Genomic DNA, 22725 nt, shown 5'->3' on the forward strand with positions numbered 1-22725 from the left:
TGCTGTTTCTAGTCATTTTTCCTTTTATACAGCTGGTGCATTTCATTGTTTTGATCACATGGACTAATTTTTATTGCACTTGCATAGTCGTCTTCAGTTTATTTCTATATTATGTCAGGACTTCTGTGCCCATGTCATCTGTGCTATGTGTGACTGCAGTTCTAATGTTTTTCCTCCTTGGCAGCATTAACCACCTTATGGCAGTTCATCTGATTTTTAGCCTTTGCAAATAAGATATCCCCTTTTGTGATGGCACAGCTGTTATCTCGGAAGGTCACTACATTGCCTTGTTTTGTGAGCTTCAGAGAAATTCATGACATTTGTCAAGTGACTCATAGCTCCTTAATCAACAATCAGTTTCTCCCTTCATACTTTTGGCCTTTTGTAGTTCAGTTTGTTTTTGCATTCTAGCTTTCCAGATTCTGCAATCAACAATTGGTTTGAGAAAGGAACCAATAGGAGTTCCGAAATGCGTCATCATAGCAACCAGCCTGCCCCAGGTGTGACATCACATCCTGCCTTGTGTCCCTCAGTGGCTCTCCTCACCTCCTGGAACATTGGACTTGGCTTCCTCACTGACTACATGCTATTTGCTGTCACAAGTGGCTCTTCTGGTGGACAGCTTTCATCCAATGTGGCATGGCTGCAGATAAGCTCTTTGATTTAATATTTATGTGAGTTTGCATTTGGCCTTTCAATCATAATAAACCCAATAATGCTGCACTTAGCTGGTGCCCCCTTTTGTTCCTTTTTTGCAAATTTTGCGATCTGCATTTAAATTACCTTGTTTCTTGCACACAAAACGTTTATGTTTTTTTTTGTTGTTGTTGCATGTTACTGTTTTTATTCCTATTTTTCTTCTTTAAAGCAAACTCTGCAACAGAAGCACCATGACTAATAATGCTTTCTGTTTTATGCTTATATTTATCCATAAACTTGCCCTTAACATATTCCAATGTCAGTTCATCATCTGGAAATGCATCAAGTGTTGTGACAAGCATTTCATAACTTTCTGGTAAGCCACTTAGTAATAGTGCTGCGACATAATAATCTTTTATTTCTTCTCATGTACCTCTCAGGTGTTCAACAATTTCCGAGGTGTGCCTTATGTAATTCTGTATATCCTAGCCTTTCATCAGCTTGGTTTGGTATAGCTTTCTAATCACATACAGTTTCTTGCTGAGAGTAGCTCTTTCATGCACCTATTGTAATCCTTCCCGCATTTCTCTAGCAGTTTCAAACTTACATACAGTATATGTATGATTTGATCATCTTCTTTGCTAAGAGAGATTGTGCTCTGAGATTTTTGGTCTTTCTCTATCCACTCATCTGAAAGGTTTTCTGGCCTAACTTAATTTATACATCTCCACGTACCTTCTCTTAAAAGGAGCATTTTTCATCTTTAATTTCCAAGACTGGTAGTTCCATAGCTCCCAACTGTCCCTGATTTTGAGGGACTGTCTCTGATTTTGAGCAATGTCCCTCTGTCCATCTTTCCTCCTCATTTGTCCCTCATTTTGGTCTGATCCATATAGTTGTATATAAAATGCACTTTTTATCTTTCAAAAAGTGTTTCCCAGTGTTAAACCTTTCATCCAATTTCTTAATTGCTGCATTTGTACATTTTAAAAGCCAATATAAATTAATAGTAGTGGTAAAAAAAAGCCCTTGTGGATTTAATTAACCTTGTTTTTTGGTTAATTCCCCTTTAAGGGGGTGTGGAAGGAGGCGTGTTCTATGTTTACATATGTTTGTTAGTAGGTGTCTCTCATTCCAATCTCAAAATGTTGGGAGGTATGTAGTTCTGGTTTGTCAGATTTACAAATGAAAGCTTTGTTGCAGCTGTGTTACTGGCCATTTCTTCTTTTTGTTGCTGTATCTTGCTGTAGCTGGCTATACTGGATTTTAAGCATTTCTCTAGGTGTCTGGGTTATGCCTGAGCCCTTAACATGTAGGAAATTCTGTAGATAGCCCTACAAAACAGACAGTGCACAGTCCACATGGGCTTTGCTGCTTAACTGCAGACAGGAAACAGGAACTTTATTACAAAGAAAAGATATAGAGTTTAACCATAGATGCAGCTACAAACTTATAAACACTGCCATCTACTGCCTGAATAATTTATCTCTACTGAATACTGATATTGATGTAGTTGTTGCATAAAATACAAATGAACATTGTATTCCAACAGTTTTACATTAACATATTACTAATAAATAATCTAAAGTTACATGCACACAATTAAATCAGATCTTACAGCTACTGTGACCTGTAGTGATGTAGGAACTGGCAGAAGGAATCATGATGCCCAGAAAATTTACCAGATTTTATATATAGGATAATTCCAAATTTAGCCATATGTACATAAAATTAAAACATATACTGTATTGGAATGTTGTGCTTATGTATGCAGTACATGTTTAAGTTATGAACTCTCACAAAACAAGGAATCTGACTCGTGTTAACAAAATATATTAAATTTAATGAACAGTTAACAGCAAATACAAAAATGATATGTACAACGAACACAAGTTAAATATATTTACAGTCAAAAGTGAAACATAAAACCACATAAAACCACATAAACATATAAATTAAATATGTATATGACAAAATATATTGAGAACAAGACTAATATCAGCAAAATAAATGTAGCTAAATATTGCTTTTGCTGTCAGCACTAACATAAAAACTTCATATCTTGAAATTATTAAAATGTTTGTTATGTATCACCTAGATTATTCACAATTCTATGATGCACCAATGTATAAACTGTAAACTGTATATGTGTATGGAATGTAGAAATACAAAAGACACTTACAATTTTTAACTGAGATTATTAACAAACTTGAACATATATTCTACCATTATGATAGTAAATTCTGTAAACCTAGTTTATTCTATAATAAAGACTTTTTCTAGTAACTGTATTAGCAAATAAATGGTTTCATAATGTGTTTATAGGTCTATTATCTTTCATATAGCAAAATACATAACTCTTGGCTATGAACATAAAAGAATGTCTAAAATCGACAGAAACAGAAATGGAAGTTGGAATGCTGTTTTTATTATATTTAGGCCGGATTCTAGGGTTTCTTGACAGAACATTGCTGCATCTGGGTCTATTTAGAGCAGAGGTCCTCAAACTATGGCCCTCCAGTTGTTCAGGAACTACAATTCCCATCATGCCTAGTCATGTCTGTGAAAGTCAGAGTTTTACAATGCCTCATGGGATGTGTAGTTCTGCAACAGCTGGAGGGCTGCAGTTTGAAGATCGCTGATTTAGAGTGTACTGTATGTACTACGTCTTGTTGTAAGCTGGCATGACTGAGCCAATACCTCTCAATTAGCAGCAGTGTTGTCAGCCTACACTGTGTGATGCTTTGCTATTGGGTGGTCTATCAGTTCACATGCCCTCCTGCAGACCCAACAGAACTAGTATGCAGGGCAGGTGGACAACGTTCCTGCTAATTGCAAGAAAGTGGTTTATGGTAGCCACACACGCTTTGATTTTACTATCCAATCGAGGTGAAATTCAATCAAAATGAACAAATGCGCAAAAAATCGAATTGCCATATATTACCTAACGACCAATTTAGATTTGAGTTAAATCAAATGGAGTCAATGGGCCAGGGTGGAAAACGATTGATCGTTTGTATAAATTGGCAGCACAGCACTGAGATACTGTGTTCGCAAATAAGATTGTATTTTCGATTGATCAGTTTGCATGGTAAATCACAACAGTATTTTAACTATCAACTGAAATCCACTTCCTAATTTGTGGCATAATTATTGAACAGGTTGTTGACTACAGATAGATTATTCCTATAGGAAAATAAATCAGTCACTTATTGAAGCCTGAACGTGATGTAAGCCTGTAAGTGATTAGAATTGTCAGCATGCAAGAGGAAGTGTTGTTACTAGCAGGATGTCCAGGTAAGAAGAAATTTTCTTGGAAAAACTATATAAAGTGAGGCATAATGCCAAATATAGTGAAAACATATATTTGGGGTTTAAATACATTTTAATAAAGTGATGCAAGTAACCCAATTAAATTCAATTTCAATAATATATTCACTCGGAAATGTTTTTAAATCTTACTGTGCATCCTCACTTTGTAATATCATATTAAATAAGCAGTTAAAATTATTAGGATTTTACAAATGGTTTTGTTCCAGTGCATTGGCTTAGTGCTACCTAGCCTAGAAACCGAAAAAAATTGATCGCCTATGGGTCATAGTTGCATATATAAATATATATATATTTATACAACATGGTGGCTTTAATTGCACATATTTATTTAAAGATTTTGTTGGTTTAGCATGTCATAATATGACATTCAGTGACTGCATCCTTTAGAGCAATGATGGTGAACCTTGGCACTCCAGATGTTTTGGAACTACATTTCCCATGATGCTCATGCACTCTGCAGTGTAGTTGAGCATAATGGAAAATGTAGTTCCAAAACATCTGGGGTGCCAAGTAGTTTACTGAGTAATATATACTTTACTGTGCTCAATGTGTTAAACCTAAAACCACTGAGGGCTTAATACAACGTGTGGGCCTCACACTCATAGCTAAGTTTGCCAGAAGCCTGCTCAAATAAGTCATAGTTTGTAAGGGCCCCGATTCCTCATGTCAATGAATGCTGAGGTCCAGATACATAGACAGATAGATAGGCCTTGGCTGGAGTACCTTGGAATAGTCCTTCAAGTTAGGCTTCTTGCACTAAACTAGTGGCATATCATCCATGGGCGCAAGGTGTTCACTGCACAAGGGCCCAGAGGGAGGGGGGGCACTGTGCTCTGACCCACATTGTAACCATGGATGATCAGTCCTGGTTGGTACCTTTATGAAATTTGACAGTCGGGGGTGATCGGTGAGGCAGTGGGGGCAGTTACAAGCACCAATCTCCCTATATGGCTTTCAATTAAGCAGCTGAAATCTGATTCTCCTCCTCTCCTCACCCCTGACTGTCCATCGGATTGCCCTTTCTGAGCCTTTAGGACCCACTTTTGATCTTGCACACGGCCCCCTGGTTTCATTGTATGCCCCTGCATTAGACATACATTACACATTTTTTAGAATAAAATTAAAACAAAACAAAAGCAGTGTATGTGATAATAAGTACAACTAGCAATACATTTCTAGAAACAATTATTTGAACATTACTGAAAATATGGATGGAAAAAGTAATATTGCCAATGAAAGAAATTACTTTGAAATACAACATTAAAAAATAGTATTTTCTTAATTGATTCAGTACACTTGGCACCCAACTGCATTGTTTAAAATGTCATATCTACTACAAACACATTTGCTATAAGGAATTAAGTGGGAGCAAAGCTCTTCCTGTCAAAACTCACCCACATACTTAACAAAGTTTATCTAGCAAAGCTGAATGGTTAAAATTGTTCACTGAAAATGTCAGCTCGTACGACAAAGAGAACAAAGCATGTTGTGCTAAATATTAAATACTGCATGCTTAATACTGACAGACTGCTGGGGGAAAGTGCAAATCCTGAAAATGCAGCTAAGTGGACTACTCTCAGCTGGAAAAGCTACCCATGAGTGACTGTGATAAAGAGATGCCGTTTTTGGGGAAAGATATTCAAACCACATTTGCGGTGAATATTTCCTGTTTAATTATTTGTGCTGATGTAAGTCAACTTGCTTTTGGATAGAATTATCAGTATGGCAGACACAATAAGTATCAAGTAAGCAAAGTAGGTAGGTTGTCAAGGTTTGCCGCTTGCTCAGCTCTTGGCCAGCAGTGCTCTCTCTGTTGCAGCCAGTTGTCTGACTGGACTGGCTAGGGAAGAGCTAGGGGAACTCCTGAACAAAGTGAAGACCCCTACTCTCTCCTCTCTAGCATGGTGGGAAATCCATGGATGGACATGGTTCATATACACGCACCACCTGCATGTCACCACAAGCACACTGTACAATGTGTGAATTGAGGCCACCACACAATCTCAGTGCAGTGAAAAATAAATCACAGGTTTCCTACTCCTGTTACCAGACATTAAGGCCATGAGCAACTGTGGATTTTACTAACGGTCCTTTATTTTACATAAATCTGGCAACCCTAGATAGAACAGTAGGCACAAAGCTAGACTTCCATGACTGTTGCTTGCAAGCACAAGACCACCCAACGCATTACTGCTTTGTTAGGATCAATTGCCTTACACAAGACATTTTCTTGTTTTGTTGGTCCTGATCTGTCAGAATAATGCAACAATGAGTTGAACACTTGTATTAATTGACCGTATTCGTTTCAGAATTAGCACCTTCTGCCATCTACATCCAAACTTACATCTAGGTTGCCCAAGAAGTCCCGAAGCCAGGGGAAATTAATTATGCACACATGTTCTCGGAACGAATATTAGCCTCATTGCCTCTTCCTGGAAATATACTGGGGGCTTTTTATAAGATGTTGAAAGCTGTATATGTCACTTTTAGAAAATGTGTTCTTTTACCTTTTTTGTCCAATTAATGAAAGCATGTTGGATGGTTTTGTTTACTGGGAGAATTTGTCAGTTTAACAATTTTCCAGTTTGCCATTTGCTGTTTTCTAATTGTTTGTGCCACGTTTTATTAAAATATGTCATATTTATAATTGGGCATACATGGACATGAATACAGCACTTTTTACAGTAAAACACAAAACTTTTGTTCAAACATTCAAGTTCATTATTTATATAGTATGCCAGTTAGATCTTTGTTTGATCCTTTTTAAAAAGTGGCATATGGCTTGGTTACAGGCTGACAAAAGTGTCAAGCAAGTAAATGGTGTACAAAATTAGAATTTCCTTATAAAAAAAAGGCCTCAACGATTTTACTCAGACAGATTTAGGCAATATCTGCTCCTTCAGGAGAATGCAAGGAAACGATAACCCACCTTTACCTTAAAATTTAAGCTGGTCTAGCCATAAAGTAAATCAAACCAAAATGCAATTGTGCTCAGAAAAAGATTGGGTGAATTTGCAACAAGAGAACCAACACATCATTAAAATGTGGTTGTTCTAAAACCATATCCAAATCAATGTCAAAGATGAACAAATAATACATTAGCAAAACATGGATAGCCTACCCTACATCATTGTGTCCTATTTCCATGAAAAGCTATGACCATGCCACTTGACTTCCTGACGGTACCAAAACATCATTATTTATGTTTGTTTATATTTCCCGTGTTTAGCTCTTCTTTGTTTTTTTACGTCTCCACTTTCAGAGTGAAGCTACCCTCTGAGTAGAGAGCTCAGCTTTTCATGTGACCATAATGTTAATATATAAAATGCTAACTAATAAACTTTAAAACTAAAATATAAACTTTTGTATATATTCTTGTATAAAGCACTCTAAGGACTCTTTCACACAGAGCCAGTCTGCTCCGATCACCAGGGGATCTGTGAGTAGGTTCCCTGCTGAATTGGAGCCAAACAGCACAGAATGTCAGTTTTTTACATCTGTGCCCCTTCAGTTTGTGTCAGGTGGGCATGGGCGGACCCATGATTGCTTTATGGGAAGCTGGGTTTAAACGTACCCTGCTGTCTGTTTACATCAGCCTATCTCTGATCTGTCACATTGAGGTTCACAGAAATAGAACATAATGCAATCCTTTTCCGCATTTTTTTCTGAACCTGGACAGACTCAGAGATAGGCGGTTGTAACTGTAGGTCAGTTTACATCCACCTTCTAATAGAGCTGCATGGAGCTTCCGATCAGGTCTGCCTCAAAAACTGACAGGTGGTCCGGATTGGAAAACCTGTGTGAAAGGGCTTGTATGACTCCTGAACATTTACAATTTAACAATAACAAAGAAATGGTTACATGCTTTGTACATTTGGAGCAGTAACAAAAACATATATCAACAAAGTAGAATCTCATGCCAGCATGATTACTATATATCTGAACTCAGAATAATGAGTATTTACAAAAAACTTCCTCAGAACATAGGCCCTCAATATATTTACAGAAAAATTCCCTTTTGGAAGATTGTTCAAAATGTTTTGATGAATAAATAAGGCACATGAGATTTACTGTCCTATAAATATAACATTTACCTCTACTAAAATAATTATCTTTTCAGGACCTATGTCCAGTATTTCAGGACAGTGCAGACCAACAGTTTGGAAAAAGGTACACTGCTACATTTTATACTTGCTAAAAAGAATACTAAGTAGGTCTTAGAGGAATATGTCAAGAATCTTGAAGGCCCCAAAATAAGTTGCTTCTTGAGAAAGGTCAATTAAGGCTGTATTAGAGGCTTCAATAAGTATCCCCTCCCCAGCAACCAGTTTGAAGACACCTCCTGTGTAGACACAATAAAAGTTATATACTGACTCATTTGACCAAACTTCAGATTTTCCTCCCTTCAGTAAAGTCTTTCGTTCTCCACTCTTAGTCACTTTTTTGACGTAAAGCATGAGTTGCAAGTTATTCTGGGAAATCTTCATTACTGCTTTATGATGTCTAAAGCAAATATTAGCATAGACAAAATAGTATCCATCTTGTAAGATTGTTAATGTCCCATTGTGGTAGCTCATATTTTGTAGGTGGCCCCAACCTTCTTTATAGTTCCAGGAATAAATCGGCTCTACTCTTTGGCTGTCTGCTGAAAGAAATAAGAATTAATATGTAGTAGCAATACTGTAAAATCACTGGGATATGTATGTACTATGTACTTAACACTAAGCATTACATTGGAATAGAAGCCTTCAGAGTTTAAGAGTAATAGGTAAATGTCTAGAGTAGGTTTGTATATATGGGTACCTGTTCACCAAATTGCATATGTAACTCTAAGGCCGGGTACTAACGAGCAAACATGTACGATGAAACCGGTCCGTCGGACCGTTTTCACCGTACATGTCTGCCCGAGGGCTTCTGTACGATGGCTGTACTAACCATCGTACAGAAGTCCGCGCGTAAACAATACGCGGGGCGTGGCCGCGTCGTCGCTGCGACGATGACGCAGCGATGACACGGCGACGTGGGCGGGCCTGCCATTTAAATGCTTCCACGCATGCGTCGAACTCATTTGACGCATGCGAGGGACGGCGGGCGCTCGGACATGTACGGTAGGTCTGTACTGACGACCGTACATGTCCGAGCGGGCAGGATTCCAGCGGACGGTTTTAAAACACGTCCAGGAATATTTGTCTGCTGGGGAAAGGCCCGGCGGGCAAATGTTTGCTGGAAATCTGCCCGCTCGCGCCTACACACGACCAAACATGTATGCTGAAACTGGTCCGCGGACCAGTTTCAGCATACATGTTTGGTCGTGTGTACGGGGCCTAAGGCCTTGTACACACGGGCAAACATGTCCGCTGAAAACGGTCCGCCGTACCGTTTTCAGCGGACATGCCCGCCCGGAGATTTCTGTATGATGGCTGTACACACCATCATACAGAAATGAGAGACAATCCGCGCGGACAGACAGCGCGGTGATGTTTTCGCGCCATCGCCGCGACGATGACGTGGCAACGTGCGCGAAACTGAAAGGTCAATGCTTCCATGCATGCGTCAAAGTCATTCGACGCATGCGAGGGATGGCGGCCACTCAGACATGTACGGTAAGTCTGTACAGACGACCGAACATGTCCGACGGACAGGATTCCAGCGGGCATGTTTCTAAGCAAGTTTAGAAACATTTGTCCGCTCAAAAACGGTCTGGCGGGCAAATGTACGCTGGAATCCTGTCTGATCGGCCGCACACACGACCGAACATGTCTGCTGAAACTGGTCCGCGGACCAGTTTCAGCAGACATGTTCGGTCGTGTGTACGGGGCCTAAAAGTAGCTGATTTTTATCCTGAAACTGTGTTCTTAAAAAAATAACTATAGTGCATCATTCTCTTTACTTGGATAAAAAAGAACAATAATATTATCCTTAGAACATTGATTAAACAAGCATTGACAGGTAGAAAAGATAAACTAATAAATGTGTCAATGTTCTTGTAGATCAATAAAAGTGAACAAAAGTAATTAAAGTGACTCCATCCATAATATTATTAGATATTCTTCAAGAGAGGGTTTTTACAGAGAGGATGTAGGCTCCCCATTAGTTTATCACATGCCTAACCCAACAATATTGGTGCATTTGGTAAAAATACAATTTTAACCTTCCACTAGACCTGCACTAGATCTTAGAATAAACACGCTCCTAGTGCTTAATCTAATCTCCTGCATAAGAATCCATCCAGGCTCATTTTGACAACAAATGGAGAAATAAGGGAAGGAGGACCTCCATAGTGTAACACTGTTTAAAAACTGAACTTTTATTAAAAGCATTAAAAAGATCCACTCACATGTAATAAGTGTCTGCCCAACACAAAGAAGTGAACGCTAGATTTATGTTTAGCCTGTAGACTTCGGCCGTATCAGTCAGAACGTGAGTGCGATGCAGGCGTGCGCAATGACGTCAGAGCCCTCATCCCATTCTACGTGTTTCATCATTCCGTTCAGTGAGGATGTCAAATGACGAAATGCGTAAGTCATTGCAAGGACTCTGATGATATCATGCACACCTGCATTGCACTCGCGGTCTGAGGGATACGGCCATAGACGACAGGCTAAACAATATAACAGCGTTCTCTCCCTAGTGTCGGGCAGACACTTTTTACATGTGAGTGGATCTGTTTATGCTTCTAACCCCCTTAGCGGTATTCCCGAGCGTGACTCTGGGTAGTTTTTTCCTGCTAGGATCGGTATCCCCGAGTTACGCTCGGAGTAGCAATGCAGAGCCTGCAGCGGGGTTCCTAACCTTCTCCTGGCGATCCAGCGATGATCTCCCATTGCTGTGATCGCCGCCGAGATCCCCACCGATCTGTCCGTCGGTCTGCTGACTTCCTGGTTCCGTTCCCTGCAGCAGCAATGGTGCATGGGAGCGGAACTGGGAGGGAAATTCAAATGTTGCACAACACAAACACATAAAAAGGAGGTGATACAATGTAATCTGAGAGGATTACACTGTATCACCTTAGTATCTGACACAGTGCCCCTTGCCATTGTCACTTGTGACAATAAAATTGTTTGAAAATGGCATCAAAAAAGCGCTGTCCTACAAATGCGCTTTTGGATCAGCTGAGCGACAGCGGCAGCGACACGGAAGTGCTCGCAGAACAGAGCGATAGTGAGTCGTAGGGAGATTTGTCATCTGTCTCTGACACTGATCCAGAAAGTGATAACGCCGATGATCCCGCACCTGACCTAAGCGATGTGCGCACTTGGTGCCCTATAGACAGCGATGCGGACCAGGCAGCGCCCCCGAGATTCCGATTCACTGGATCACCTGGGATGAAGGTAGATGTGGAGAGTGACAACCCTCTGGCGTACCTGAAATTATTTCTTACTGAGGAGGTCATTTTAAAAATCGTCGCAGAAACCAACCGCTACCATGATCAGCAATCCGCTACGCTGCGTGCCAGGTTTTCCAGATCCAGAAAATGGGAACCGGTCACTAAAGAGGACATCTGGCAGTTTCTGGGACTCATCATCCTTCAGGGGGTGGTGGGGAAACCGCTCCAGAAATGGTATTGGACCATCAATAAGCTACTGGCCACTCAATTTTTTGGCACCGTGATGTCCGAATACTGCTTTTCGCTCATCATGAAGAATTTACACTTCACTAACAATGAAGAGTTTGATGAGGCCACGCATCCTGCTCCCAAACTAAAAAAAATCTGGGAGGTATGCCAGATGATTGTCGCCAACTTCCAGCAAACCTACGTGCCAGAAAGGGACGTCAGTGTGGACGAAAGTCTGATGGCCTACAAAGGACGCCTGAGCTGGATACAATTTATTGCATCCAAAAGAGCGCAGTTTGGCATCAAATTTTACATGCTCTGTGAATCATCCACCGAATATATCTGGAATGCGGTCATTTACACCGGTAAAGGCACCAAGTTCAACCCCAGGTACAGCCGCTATGGGATGGCCACATCATCTGTCCTTACACTGCTGGACCCATTGCTGAACCAGGGATATTGTGTGACAACGGATAATTTTTACACATCTTCGGAACTGTATGAGGTTTTGCTCCTAATCAAAACTGATGTTAGGCCAAACCGGCGTGACATGCCATCAATGTTTGGCAAGAAAAAACTAAAAAAAGGAGAAAGGTTTGCCTTTCAAAAGGGTAAGATGATGGCAATGCGATGACGAGACAAGAAGGACGTGTGTCTCATGAGCACCGTGCACAGCACCCCCACTGCCATGGTCCGCACAAAACACGGAAAGATGTGCTGAAGCCGCAAGTCGCGATTGACTATAATCACACGATGGGAGGTGTCGACCGAGCCGATCAGGCATTTTACCCCGCGATGCGGAAACAACAGAAAAAATATTACAAAAAGATTTTCAGACATCTCCTTGAACAATGCCTTTGGAATGTCTATATCCTTTATAAAGCAAACACTGAAATACCTCTTGATCATTCGGACTTTATCTGGAAGGTGGCTGAGCAGATTTTTGTCAACCACCCGACGCCATCAGTATCTGCTAACAGACCTGGACGACGCGCTGTTGACGTTGTCAACCCAGAACGCCTGACAGGTCGTCATTTTGTAGACTTCGTACCGCCAACCGCAAGAAAGTTAGCGCCTACCAGGATGTGCATCGTTTGCTGTTCCAAGAGAGATGGCAATGGGAAAAAAAGTCCGAAAAGAAACAAGGTACTATTGTCCTGATTGCGACGTCGGACTTTGTCTAGTTCCATGCTTCAAACTGTTTCACACTCAGGATGTGTATTGAATTTCTTTGTTTGACAAATTTCATTATTTTTCATTACATTATTGAATAAAATTATATTATTGATTAGATTATAATTCATGAGTTTGTGTTTCAAATTTATCACATCTGGAATGTCTACTAGAGTCTTGTTTTGGTCAGGTTTAAGTAGGTAATTACTAAGAAATGCAGGCCTATAATACATATCACCAAATTTCCATGCAAAAAATTGTACCGCTTTTGGTGCAAAATTCCAGACAGAATCATACCGCCAGGGAGGTTAATAAAAGTTCCGTTTTTTAATGGTGTTACGCTATGGAGGTCCTCCTTCCTTTATTTCTCCATATGTTGTCGAGATGGCCTGAGTGGATTCTTATGCAGGAGATCAGATTAAGCACTAGGAGCATGTGGATCAAACCCTGTGCATCAATTGTGAAGCGCATTTGCTGATCTATAATTGGGTCAACCCTTTTTTCTGTTAAGTCAGTTTGGTGTGGATGGTGAAGGATTCACACTGGGTGTCATTAATTAACGAGTTGCACAATTACTTTCAAAGAAGATTGACAAAGTGGTTATTCTGGGACCTGTTGTTCTCCGGATCACAAATGGACTTTGTTATTCATTAGTGGACATTTTTCTTTGCACTTTTGCACATATTTTTAGCACTTTATATTCTTTGCACTTAGTTGGGCATTTAGGGCCAGATCCACATACAAATAGATCGGTGCAGCGTATCAGAGATACGATACGCCGCCGTACTTTACCTGGCGCAATTTCGAATCCGTAAGTTATGGCGGCGGTGTATCTCTGGCGGCAGAATTCAAATCGGCGATTAGGGAGCGTGTTTCATTTAAATGAAGCGCGTCCCCCGCGCCGAATGAACTGCGCATGCTCCGTTTCTAAATTTCCCGCCGTGCATTGCGCTAAATGACGTCGCAACAACGTAATTTTTTTAACTTAGACGTGAATTACATCCATTCCGATTCATGGACGACTTACGCAAAAAAAAAAATTCTAATTTCGACACGGGAACGACGGCCATACTTAACATGGCAAGTCTAACTATACGCGACGAAATAGCAGCTTTAACTATACGCCGCTCGTACGTTCGTGGATCGTCGGAAATAGCTAATTTGCATACCCGACACGGAAAACTACGTGAACGCCACCCAGCGGACGCCGAAGAATTGCATCTTAGATCTGAAGGCCTACGAAGACGTACACCTGTCGGATCTAACCCAGAAGCCGTCGTATCTTGTTTTGAGGATTCAAAACAACGATACGACGCGGGAAATTTGAAAGTACGCCGGCGTATCAGTAGATACATCGGCGTACTCGCTCTGTGGATCTACCCCTTACACTTTATTTTTTCACATTAATGAATTGTATTGATATTTTTGCACATTGATAAATTGTATTGATATATTGATATAGTACATGTATGGTTATCTATCTATAAATTCTTATAGTTTGCGTACTATTGCACATATTCACTAGATATTATTATATTTTATAATATTTTTATGTATGCATTTCACTAATACTACCCAGACTGATTTGTTTATGAGATCAGCGCCACACTAATTTTTTTTTCTACTTATTGGAAGGAACCTAACCAGTCTGCTTTAGTATTGCTAGCAACGGCCACTCAGAGGGGTAGATTCAGATAGATTAGCGGATCTTTAGATCCGCGTAATCTATCTGATTTACGATCCGCCGGCGCAAGTTTTAGAGGCTAGTGCTGTATTCAGAAAGCACTTACCTCAAAACTTGCGGCGGCGTATCATAAATCCCCCGGCGGAATTCAAATTCCGCGGCTAGGGGGAGTGTACTATTTAAATCAGGCGCGTCCCCGCTCCGATTTAACTGCGCATGCGCCGCCGGCTAAATTTCCCAGCGTGCATTGCTCCAAATGACGTCGCTAGGACGTCATTGGTTTCGGCGTGAGCGTAACTTGCGTCCGACCGTATTCTGAATCGACTTACGCAAACAACGTAAAAATTCAAAACTCGGTGCGGGAACGACGACCATACTTAACATAGGATACGCCTCACATAGCAGGGGTAACTATACCCCGGAAAAAGCCGAACGCAAGCGACGTAAAAAAAAATCGACGGGCGGACGTTCGTTTCTGAATCGGCGTAAATGCTCATTAGCATATTCGACGCGTAAAAGACACGGAAGCGCCACCTAGCGGCCGGCCTGGAATTGCAGCCTAAGATCCGACAGTGTAAGTCACTTACACCTGTCGGATCTTAGGCATATCTATGCGTAACTGATTCTATGAATCAGTCGCATAGATACGACCGGCCGGCCTTATCTGAATCTGGGCCAGAATATATTGTTCATATTTTCAGTAGTTTTCTTCTTAAAGGTTGCAATTTTAAACACCTGTACCTGTACTTGCCTCTGCATATAGGTGATCTGCCCTCTACAGCATGAATAGGAAGGTCGTACATGTATTTCACAGATTGCAATGCACCTGGATAGCAATCCATGCTGCAAAAGGACTCCTACATCAAGGAAACTATTGCAATAATGTGCAGATTTCAACCACAGCAGTCTTAAAATATATGGTAAGCCATGAGCATACAAAAAAAACATAAAAGCAGTGTCTATATAGAAACATACTAAGGTCTCTGTATCCTTTGTCAAGTCCATAAAAGCTTAGCAATGATATGGGGGGTTTATATATGATGACCTTGATGATTACTTTTGCAGCAGCTTATATTATAAAAATAATTATCCAGTATGACTGTAGATATTTACAAAATGAACTTTTTTTCATAAAAGACATTACTGAAATGTTAATAATTAAGAAAATCAGGCTGGGGGTAATTAGACAGGCCATTGAGTGATCTGTATTTATTTAGGACAGGAGAATGGAATCCAGCAAAAATTATATATTTAAAGAGGAATATAAAAATATCTCAACAGTTTTTTGGCAAGGCACTCTATGGTTTGGTTAAAATCACAGAATCAGTTTAGCCAAGTTATGGTCAAAAGCATTACTGTGTGTATTCAGAGACCCTATGTCTGGGTGGTCAGATGAGAAAGATGTTGGATTTGTCTGAAAGAACCACTGAAAGTGAAATTGAGGTCACTCAAAATACTGCTAATTGCCCTGGTCATGGACTTCTTGTAAAATAAATACTACCCAAAACAAAAGAAAATGTTATATTACATGCTTTATGTGAAATAAACTATGCAGTTAAAAAAAAAGTATGTACTAAGCAAGTAACCCCGAATACTGATACAACTTTTCTGTGCTGCTTTTGTTTATGACAGCTGCCAAAAAAGTCTTGGCTTTGTAGGAACCCCCACATTAAGCTAATATGGTACATCAGAACTAATGAAGAGCTTTCCTTAGCTCTTCACCAGTCTGGAGTCTGAAGCTGGCCTCACTGTACATTATTCAGCCAGCGGGATGATTGAAAAAAACTGAACAGATTTCCCCATCCACAAATCTGTGGTGGATGGGGAAATCCTCCCGATGCACTATTGTATTTTGACAGCAGTACTTCTCCGCTGTCTGAATACACTGATCAGTACTGCAGCTGATCAAACACCAATTTTCCAGCAGTCCAGTTCAAGAGGAGTCAATGACTAGATCGACTCCTCCCGAATAGGAACATTTATAGATGGATTTAAATTTGGTCATTCCCTACAGAACCAGGATAAATATATACGTATTACTACTATACAGGTGTTTTCACAGAGTTGCATGCAAGCAGTATTTGGTGGGGCGGATGACATCCTAGAGCCCCCCATGACTTTACTCAAAGAAGATTGACCCCCCCACCCTTGCTATGTCAGTGAATTTGGGATTATTACTTAAAGTATAATTGTCAGTTTTATATTGCTTTCTGTGCCCCTGATAGGGAGAATCACCCTTTCTATTTGTCCTGTGTACTGTTATCAGCACGAGTGAAAGTCAAAGAAAATCCCAAAATATGGGAATAGAAAGGAAATCTTCAGATGGGGCACTACTTCTAGTGACTCTGCTGACAACCAGGGATTCCCTCACATTCAAGGGATTTCCACTCATGTCCTGTTTTAGCTATGGACAGGAGGTGAAGGGAAACAGATTGCAATAAAAAACTGACAAGGGTTATAACCCTACCTTACTATCTAAAACAAAAAATAAAAAGTTTTTCCTTTTAGTTCTACTTTAAAGGAATGCTCTAAAACAGGGTTGATAAACCTTTTGAAGAGCGAGGGCCACTTAAGTGATGTGGAATCCGGTCATGGGCCACAATGAACGATGGGGTTTTACTGCCCACGAACCACAAATGTAAAAGGGCCCTTACTGTCCTGAGCCCCCTATAAGGTTTCTTTCACACTGATGCACTGTGTTTTACCCACACAGTGGGTTCAGCACACTGCACCCGTGACTTGCAGGTTAGCTGTGCTTTGCCATAGACTGTTACATCTTGAGCGTGTGGCGCACTTTCTGAAAGCTTAGCAAAACTTGTGCATTCTGGAGTTTTTTTTGTGTTTTTAGAAAGCAGACCAAAACCACAGGCTATAATAGAAGTCTGTGGCTCAGTACAGGTGCAGCTAACCCGCAGGAAAGCTGCAGGTACACTGCACTGCTCCCGCAGATCAGTGTGAAATCAGTCTAATAGCTTTTTTTTTAAAAGGGATAATAATCCCATTGCAAAACTCTGTGAAGTTTAATAAATTGACCTGTTCCTCTTCTAGTTGCATTGCTAGGCTGCTAGAAAAGTCCCAAGTGAAGTGCACTTGGTATTACTCCGCTTGGGACAGGAGCCTGCGGTATAGAACAAGCATTGGCTTATGCGGCTCCTTCATCCCTCTGCAGCAGCTTGGTTCCTCCGCTGCCATTAGCAGTTGCATGAACTCTGAGGCCTCGTACACACGACAGAGTTACTCGTCGGGCGAAACACATAATTTTCCTCGTCGAGTTCCTTGTTAGGCTTGTAGAGGAACTCGACAAGCTTGCTTTGCGTACACACGGTCAAGACAAAATCTCCTCGTTCTCAAACGCGGTGATTTACAACACATACAACAGCAGGGGAAGTTCGATTCCACTTGCACAACTCTTGGGGCTGCTTTTGCTAATCTCATGTGTTTGCGTGTTAAATAAAAGTTTGGTAAGAGACATTTGCACTTTTCAGTCTGTTACAGCTTTAAAAATGTGTTATCTCCATTACAAATGCTACTTTTACTCCTGTCTCATTCTTTAATCTGAGCAAGCGTGGGTTTCTTAGCATACACACGCTCGAGTTTCTCGTCGGAAACCAGCCCGACAAGGAACTCGACGAGCCAATTTGAGACTCCAGTCGAGGAAAAAGAGAACTTGCTCTCTTTTTGGCTCGTTAAGTTCCTCGACAGTTTCCTCGATGAAAAATGTACACACGACCGGTTTCCTCTGCAAAAAATCTCTCCCACCAAGTTTCTTGATGGATTCTGCCGAGGAAACTGGTCGTGTGTACGAGGCCTGATGCTCGGGGATGGGAGGTCGGCAATCCATTGACTGTGATTTGGGCTTGCTGACCCGCCATCTCAGAGCATCAGGTCACGGCCACATTAGAGGGCTCCACGGGTTGAGCACCCTTGCTCTAAAACATCTTGACTTTCTATTAATTTAGCTTTTATTAATATTTATGTTTCTATAGCACTATTCTTCCTGGGGACTTAAAGCACCCTTTTCTGCTGTTGAGGTGGATAGTCAGGCAGTTATCTTGAGCACACTAATAAAGCCTAGTACACATTATCAGAAGATTGTATGAAAATACCGCTTTGAAAGCGATCGTACAATAATCTGATCGTTAGTACACAGCTTTCGAGAGCGGATTACAGCAGTTCATTCAAAATTATCTGAACAGACAAACACAAAAGATGTTCTCATACGATACAAGATCATACGATTTTTGTTAAATCAGTATAGTTTTCATCGGAAAATACTATACAAATATAATACATTACATCACTTCTGAAGTTGTATTCAGTCGTAAGAGAATTTTCCTAAATTGAGTAACCTCTTCATTTTCGATATGGAGACTAGCATGCAGAAAAAAAACAGGCAATCATGATCATCCGGTATTTTCATTCTGTGTACGACCCTTAGTAGAATATTATACTAAGGCAATTTTGGAGAGGAGCCAATTAACCTGCCTGAATGTCTTTGATATGTTGGAGAAAATCCATGCAAGCACACACAAACACCACGCAGATAGTATGGGGGACTTAAACCGATGACCCCAATGCTGAAGACAGAGGTGCTAACCACCAAGCCACCCATTCTAAAGCACTCTCGTAATGGGCTAAAGAAAAATGCTCCTTATGCTCATACTAGATTTAAAACCAATGAGGGATTTCTTTATTAAGGTCAATTTCTACATTTCTCTTTATTGTAATGCAAAGAAAAAAGAAAAAAACATTGCAACGGTTCTTGTGGGAAAATTACTTTTTCTCCTTTTTCACACATATTGAAAGATCAAATAAGTCACAGAGTGGATCATTACACATTACTATGGCATATCTTACAAGAGCTAGAGTTTATTAACACTTACTTTGTGAACTGTTGACAAATGTAAGATGAGCAACTGGCCAAGTCTGATGATTGTGGCTCCTGGGATGACCTGAGACCTCTGTAAAAGCTTAGAAGGAACAAAAACTGTATAAGTTAAGTGTCAAATGTGCTAAATAAAAAAATATTTTTAATAGAATCCAACTTACCATTCCCTACATGATACTGCTTCTGTGTACTTGAATTCCCTGCATGATACTGCTTCTGTGTACTTAAAGCTTGTATCTCCTAAAGGTTAAAAAAAAAAAACACAAATGTACACTTGAAATACAGTTCAGTTAACTGACCCACTGGTCAATTTGCATCTGACAATCAAAAGGAAAAAAAACACAAAGGCTGGGATATATCAAAGTTTAAAGGACGTGTCCACTCTGCCTGTTTACTAAATATGGAATGGACAACTGGGTTAGTCAGTTATAAATGATTGCAAATCATTGTTGTTTAAGGTTAAACTAAGTGTCCATATTGTGAACAAGCAGACAAAAGTATGTGTATATACATATATATATATATATATATATATATATATATATATATATATATATATATATATATATATATATATATATTAATCATATTCATCTGGCAGAAGACCATCCTCATAGATCTTGTATTGTGGCCTCTGCTCTCAGTGCATTACGACTTGTACTAAGATGACTACTTGTTATTATTATTTTTTAAGTTTAAATCAAAAATAAAGTAGAACCCAAGTCAAAACTTTTGGGGTAGAGAGCAGTTACAATATCTGTCAGCTTTTTATTGCTGTTTGTGTTCCTGTTAGGAATATTTCCCACCACCTCCTGTTCCAGTGATCAAAAAAGATGTATCCTTAAAGGGGACACACAGACACCAACAAAAACCTGACAGAGGTTCTTACTGTCCCCCAAGAAGGCTTTTATTGATGTATGTATCCCTGTAGAAGACAATGTCCTCCTTTCCTGTCTTAGTGACACAACAGAAAGTAAACAGAAATCCCCCCTATGACACCGTCATAACAATCTGACCAAGCTTCTAAGCTTTTTGACTTTTACAGAAATGAGGCTAAATGTCTTTGATTGCAATGGCACTTAAAGCGGATGTCTGGCTTTAAAAAAAGAAATAAAATAAAAGTCAGCAGCCACAAACACTGTAGCTGCTGACTTTTTATAAGCACACTTACCTGTCTGGGTTGCCCGCGATGTCGGCCGCCCGGGGCAGATCCGTCCCTTGGACCAGGTCCCGGCCTTACCGCTTCACTGCCCATTTCCTACTGCATATGCGTGAGTCGCGTGGCTATTTGTGAATGGTAACACCGTCCTGTGTGTCCCAGAAGGCAGCGCGCCTCCATTTCCCAGGAGGCTTCGCTAGGAGAAGAACAGAACCTCACCATGGAAGAGGAAGATGCAGATTAGGACGATCTGCAAACTCTGGTAAGTATACTTTTTTTTTTGCCTTTTTAGCCCTTTTTGTTTGTTTTTTTTGGCTGGACCTCCACTTTAAGTAAAAAATACATTACATTTTTACATGAAAATACCTTTTGAACTGCTGCACTTATTGCCTCTTTCAGTTCTCCACATGATTTTAACCTTTCCTTATCACACTCTTTCTCACACATACATCTTGGTTCCATCTATAAAAAAAAAAGAAAGCCTATTAAAAGATAAGAAATACTCAGCATGACATAAATATCAGAAACTGACAAGCTTGGAAATATGTAGCATATGACCCTTCACATGCATGGATATATATACCAGCTTGTACATGTACAGTTCTGTTAATGCCCAGTATTATTATTATTATTATTTTTTACAGGTACTTACAGTATCTCACAAAAGTGAGTACACCCTTCACATTTTTGTAAATGTTTTATTATATCTTTTCATGTGACAACACTGAAGAAATTAAACTTTGCTACAATGTAAAGTAGATTTGAATGTACAGCTTGTATACAAGTATTAATCTGCTTTCCCCTCAAAATAACTCAACACATAGTCATTAATGTCTAAACCACTGGCAACAAAAGTGAGTACACCCCTAAGTGAAAATGTCCAAATTGGGCCCAATTAGCCAATTTCCCTCCCCAATGTCATGTGACTTGTTAGTGTTACAATGTCTCAGGTGTGAATGAGGAATAGGTGTGTTATCGCTCTCACTCTCTCATGCTGGTCACTGGAAGTTCAACATGACACCTCATGGCAAAATAACTCTCTGAGGATCTGAAAAAAATAATTGTTTCTCTACATAAAGATGGCATAGGCTATAAGAAGATTGCAAAGACCCTGAAACTGAGCTGCAACATGGTGGCCAAGGCCATACAGCGGTTTAACAGGACGGGTTCCACTCAGAACAGGCCTCACCATGGCCAACCAAAGAAGTTGACTGCAAGTGCTCAGCGTCATATACAGAGGTTGTCTTTTGGAAATAGACGTATGAGTGCTGCCAGCATTTCTGCAGAGGTTGAAGGGGTGGGGGGTCAGCTTGTCAGTGCTCAGACCATACGCCACACACTACATCAAATTGGTCTGCTGTTGTCCCAGAAGGAAGCCTCTTCTAAAGATGATGCATAAGAAAGCCCACAGTTTGCTGACTAATATACAAGCTGTTATACAAGCTGTACACTCACTAATTTACATTGCCACAAAGTGTAATTTCTTCAGTGTTGTTACATGAAAAGATATAATAAAATATTTACAAATATGTGAGGGGTGTACTCACTTTTGTGAGATACTGTATATAGCGCTGTCAATTTACGCAGTACTTTACATATATATTGTACATTTACATCAGTCCCTGCCCTCAAGGAGCTTACAAACTAATGTCCCTAACTCACATTCATACACTAGGAGCAATTTAGACAGCAGCCAGTTAAAACATTTTTTTTTACAAAATAGTATACCTGGGGTTGAGCAGAAACCCTCAATAAAATCTCAGTTATTGTTCTGTTTTAAATGTCCCTTTGTGCAAAACTCCTACCTCCTGAGACCCAGATTGTATGGATGGTATGGCAGCTTACTGGCTCAGCAAAATCCGGAGGAAGTTTCAACCCGCCATGAAGACAAATGCCTCGTACACGCGATCGGAATTTCTGATGAAAAAAGTCAGACGGACTTTTTCCATAGGAAATTCCGAACTTGTGTATGCCCATCAGAGTTTTTCCATCGGAAATTCTGAGGGATTCCATCAGAGTTTATATAGAGAACATGTTCTCTTTTCCTCCGATGGAATTCCGTCGGAATTCCAACGTGAGTTTGGTCAGGCAAAAGCCAGTGTACCTTATTCCTCTCAGACCAGTCCCTCAAAATCTGTTAACACTTCCGAGAGTGTTGATCTCGTAGTCCACCAGAACTTTGACTGGTTTGTCCTGCTGACCCCAGCATCACTACTGTCTACTGTAACAATTTGTATGTCAGCAGGAGGAGACAGTGAAATCTTTGGATGACCTAAAACATTGACACTCCCGAT

The 22725-nt window shown here is 40.3% G+C and overlaps 1 protein-coding gene across 2 annotated transcripts in view; it reads right to left on the minus strand.

The window, feature by feature from the left end:
• Positions 1-2113: 2113 nt before the first annotated feature.
• TNFSF11 (TNF superfamily member 11) overlaps positions 2114-22725 on the minus strand; it is a 49653-nt gene continuing 29041 nt past the window's right edge. The window contains exons 2-5 of one of the 2 annotated variants that reach the window (XM_040341302.1): positions 20798-20893; positions 19434-19512; positions 19268-19354; positions 2114-8614 (exon numbers count right to left, since the gene is read on the minus strand). In XM_040341302.1, coding sequence (XP_040197236.1) covers positions 8190-8614; positions 19268-19354; positions 19434-19512; positions 20798-20893 — 687 coding nt within the window. In that variant the 3' untranslated portion in view covers positions 2114-8189. Of the gene's footprint in view, positions 8618-19267; positions 19355-19433; positions 19513-20797; positions 20894-22725 lie in introns of both variants that reach the window. The other variant, XM_040341301.1, reaches the window with a different exon arrangement.

This window comes from Rana temporaria, chromosome 2 (assembly GCF_905171775.1).
Source record: "Rana temporaria chromosome 2, aRanTem1.1, whole genome shotgun sequence".
Taxonomy (NCBI): Eukaryota; Metazoa; Chordata; class Amphibia; order Anura; family Ranidae; genus Rana; species Rana temporaria.